This window comes from Arachis ipaensis, chromosome B04 (genome assembly GCF_000816755.2).
Source record: "Arachis ipaensis cultivar K30076 chromosome B04, Araip1.1, whole genome shotgun sequence".
Taxonomy (NCBI): domain Eukaryota; kingdom Viridiplantae; phylum Streptophyta; class Magnoliopsida; order Fabales; family Fabaceae; genus Arachis; species Arachis ipaensis.
Window position 1 is genome coordinate 125,789,280 of NC_029788.2, and position 4,697 is coordinate 125,793,976.

Genomic DNA, 4,697 nt, shown 5'->3' on the forward strand with positions numbered 1-4,697 from the left:
TAGTCTATATTAAAATTAAAAACAACAAAATTATAATGAAAAATAGTAAAATTATAAATAACCTAGTCATTAATTCATCGTCAAGCCCTTCCTAAAATTATAAAAATATAAACAACAATAAGATTTTTGTCACTTTTCTTTCAACTTAATTTGTTGCTACTATACTCTTTCTCTCTAATAATTTTAAGAACGTACTATAATATATTATGAGTATAAATAGATTGGGGTAAGATTTACTCTAAATCCACACTGAATTTAATTCGTAACTCAATTCGCTGTGGATCGGACTACGAACTCTAACTCTATTCAAACTGTTAAATTGGGGTTGAATGGCTATGAATAGGATTAGTACTATGAATCCTAAAAATTGCTAAGACAAATTTTAAGTATAATAACAAAATATAATTTTTGTACGCTGTACATTAATATTGTTTGTCACATTGATTAAATCAATTAATATATATCTATATATAAATAGTTGTTCCGAAATTGTTGCACAACTTCGGAAAATAAAAATGTGTTTTGTTATGTAAACAATGACTTCCGTAAATGATGTGAATAGTACGTTCTAGAATTAACTTAATAAAATAAAAAATACTTCAGTCTAGTTTGGGTAAACAACTTAATTAAGTTACTTCTGAAGATATAGCTTAAACAATAAATACTTATATTAAAAGTAGCTTATAAATAAGTTATTTTGTATTTGATTTTTTAGTTCTAAAAGTACTTATTTTAAAAGAAAAGTGATAAAAAAAAATTTTATTATGAGAGAAGTCATTTTTTTAATTTCTCCTTAAGCACCAAAATAGCTTTTTAGAAAGTTGTAATTTTGTTTTGAAAATTGTACCAGACATTAATACTACATATTTTCATAAGTTAAAAGTAAAAAAAAAAGTCACTTATGAACCTATCCAAACGAGCATCTCCAAATTACCTCCTAAATTCTAACATTAGGATAATCATCTGCATACCTAATGAATTGAACATCCAGTCATTGTTAACTGTACATGAGTAAACCGAATGAAAAAAATAACCATCCAATTAAGAATCAACATAATCAACCATTCGTATACTTATTGAATTGAACATCCGACATATCCATTATTCACATTATTTAATATTTTCATTGTCTACCTATACTTTTCCAATAAAAATAGAATAGTACCTGCACGTTGCTTACATGCAATGATGCAAATGCACGCTCTTTCCATTCTATTTACCATGCTTGTTACTAATTATTGTACAGGCAATAACGGAATAATAGAAATCTCCTCAAAGAACAGAATATTCAGATACGAGGAGTTGGCAGTTGCAACAGATGGATTCTCGAAAGCGAATTTGCTTGGAGAAGGTGGATTCGGTTATGTTCACAAAGGACTCCTTCCAAACGGCAAGGAGGCTGCCATCAAACAGCTCAAGGATGGAAGTAGGCAGGGAGAGCGTGAATTTCAAGCTGAAGTAGACATAATCACTAGGGTTCATCACAGGAATCTCGTTTCTTTGCTTGGATATTGCATCGCCGACCACCATAGACTTCTCGTCTATGAATTTGTTCCAAACAATACATTAGAGTTCCATCTACATGGTATTTTTTAAAAGTTGAATAATACAATTGTATGTTAGTTTTTATTTGTAAATAATGTGTATAAATCCTACTATAGATTGGCCTACAAGAATGAGGATTGCTCTAGGAGCTGCTAAGGGATTAACATATCTTCATGAGGAATGTATGTCCTTTCATATGAAATTAAAAGATTTTACTTCTTCGGTATATATATATATGACTCATTCAACATTATTAATGGATATTTAATTAATTTTTTTAACTAAATATGAGAATATTATTCATATTCAAATTCAAATACAATGTTATGTTTAGATTTTTTCATTGGTTGAAGAACAAAATATGTTAAGTGTATATTAAAATGAACCACGCCCTCATGCTCTATGCGCATTAGAATGTGATTTTTTCGTTAACTGCTACGATGGCTATCAAGTATCAACAAATAATGATTTTTGTATTTTCAGGTTATCCCAAGATCATCCATCGTGATATCAAAGCTGCTAACATTCTCCTCGATTTTAATTTCCAAGCGAAAGTGAGCAAATGATCAATTTATCCATTTGATGATGAACTTGATGTACAACCCCTTGCATTGTGTCTGCAGGTTGCTGATTTTGGGCTTGCAAAGTTTTGCCCGGATATGAATACGCATGTTTCCACTCGAGTCATGGGAACTCTAGGGTACATTATTACAACACATCCTTCTTTTTCTCTCTTCACTATTCTTCATCAATTCAAACATAACAATAAATGCTCATGCATTAATTGTTAGGTCAGGTATGTAGCCCCTGAATATGCTTCCAGTGGAAACCTCACTGAAAAAGCCGACGTTTTCTCCTTCGGAGTCATGCTTCTCGAGTTAATTACTGGCCGCCGACCAATAATTGATTCACATCATACTTTCATGGAGGTTAGTTTGGTACAAAGGCTAATGTACTATTATATCTGTCCAGATATAACTATTCATGTATCTTTTTTTATTAGTTTAATCTTTTCATAGAAGTGGTTTCGTGAATTCTGGCAGGCAATGCCTTTGCTAACAAAGGTTTTGAAAGAGAATAATTTTGAAGTTGTAGCTGACCAAAAGCTCCAAAATCAGTATGAACCAACCGAAATGGTTTCCATGCTGGCCTCTGCAGCTGCTTCTATACGATATGAAGCAAAGCTTCGACCAAAGATGAGCCAGGTAATAACAAAATACTCATCATTTTGACTTTTATTAACAAAGGTTTAACTTGTAATTTCACATCAAATTAAATGAGAAATTATATTTACACGTGCACATCTCATTTGTACTATCAAGGATAAAGGTTAGAAAGTGTAGGAAGTTGAGAACTGTTATGGTAGTTAGTGCCTTAGTGCTTAATCTGCTAAATAGGGAAAGTTTGTTATGGCTGTTAGACTTGTTGCTAGCTAAGGCATCTGCTTGCATTCTTGCATAAATACTTCACATCTTTGTAAAAATCTAGTTAAAAATAAGGGAGCCACTCTTATAAAGATACAAGAAGCATTTTTTTTTAAAGACATAAAATTTTTCCCAATTAATACTCAACATATAGCATTAGTTAAATTCAGTTCATTTTTAATGATTTTTTTTTATTACAAACTGTTTTTTTATTTGAACTAATTAATGATATTAGACCAAGTGAATTGTTTTTTTTATAAAAAATAACTATAATATCCCATTATAGAAAATGACTAAATTAATTTTAAAAATTCTCAAATTCTTTCTACCTCTCCTCTCCCTTTCATCTGCCACTCTCATTCCCTCTCACTCTCTTGTGACAAAATCACCACCTTTATTCCTCTCTAGTCTCTGCCGTTACCGCTGTCCAGCCCAGCAACTGCCGTTGTTCTCACTCTTTCTCTTCACGTCATACTCACTGTTCAGTCTCTCAACACCGTCCTTCTCCCTCCTCTGTGCATCGTTTTCTCTGCCAACGCGGTAGTACACCAGCGTTGTTCTCACTCCTAAGCGCCAACGTTTTCAGAAGACAGTAGATAAATAGCAATAAATTCGAAGTTTAGTGATGATAATCAGTAATAAATTCATTTGAGTAATGATTTTCAACAAAAACAAAAAATCTAGCTAAAGAAACATTAACCCTACTATGTAAACTAAAGAAAAAAACAAATTCATGGTAAAGTAGTAAACAAATCAAATAAAAAAAATGATGAGATCAGAGGTGTAGCTTAGAGCTGCATTGTATAAGAACAATAATAAATATAAGTTGAGAAAGACTCCAAACAAACTATCAACTCCAACAACTCTATATACCACATCAAATTAAATCCAACTACAAGTAAAATAAAAACTAAACACCCCATTACAACAATCAAGAGACCAAGCAAATTAAGAATAAAAAAGGCCAATTTAAAAATAAATAAGCTAAGGTTACTCACAAGTTTTAGATTATTCACAAAATTAAAGTGCAGGAGTGTAATCTTTAGTAGAATCAAAATTTTTATTTACATAAACCTTCTCCCACAAAATCAAAATCTTTTACAATATGAAAGATAGAGGCATTCATTTTATTAAAATTAAACAATAAAAGATAAAATACTGGTGACTATTATAACAAAAAAAAAAGATTTAATTTAATGTGATTGATTGAAATAAAGCAAAATATGAGAAGGGCATACAAAATAGAGAAATAGGATTATAGAACAAAAGAAGTTGCCATAGCAGAAGGATGGGCAAAGAGGTGGACAAAAGAGAGAATGCAAGCATAGACGGCAGAGAGGCGAGGCAGAGAGGCACCTTGGAGAGATTTCGTGGGCGGCGAAGGAGCAGAAAGGAGTAGCAGCAAGAACGCACGAGGAGAAGTGAGAATGGGTATGAGTTTTCATGGCACTGGGAGAGTAATTCAGTGCGGGTCACAAAAAATGAGTTTACACTTTATAGGTTTTATTACAATAAATTAGTTTTTTCTGGTTTTTTAAAATTTAAGTTGTTAAACTGGTTTAAAAATATATTCAATCATATTGTAATACTTAAAGCATCTTCATAAAAAGTATTTTAGACTCACTTTATGTGAATATTACCATTTATGTGACTTTTTTGTTAGTTTAAATTTATGAATAAAAAAATAAGACAAATAAAAAATTTTGTTCATGTACATATTTTGTTTAT

General features: G+C 31.1%; 1 protein-coding gene across 1 annotated transcript in view; it reads left to right on the top strand.

The window, feature by feature from the left end:
• Positions 1 to 4,697, top strand: part of LOC107637229 (proline-rich receptor-like protein kinase PERK3) — a 7,283-nt gene that overhangs the window by 1,946 nt on the left and 640 nt on the right. Inside the window, exons 2-6 of the mRNA XM_021121963.1 lie at positions 1,247 to 1,585; positions 2,029 to 2,099; positions 2,169 to 2,245; positions 2,342 to 2,474; positions 2,589 to 2,750. Of these exons, the coding sequence (XP_020977622.1) occupies positions 1,247 to 1,585; positions 2,029 to 2,099; positions 2,169 to 2,245; positions 2,342 to 2,474; positions 2,589 to 2,750 (782 nt within the window). The remainder of the gene's footprint in view (positions 1 to 1,246; positions 1,586 to 2,028; positions 2,100 to 2,168; positions 2,246 to 2,341; positions 2,475 to 2,588; positions 2,751 to 4,697) is intronic.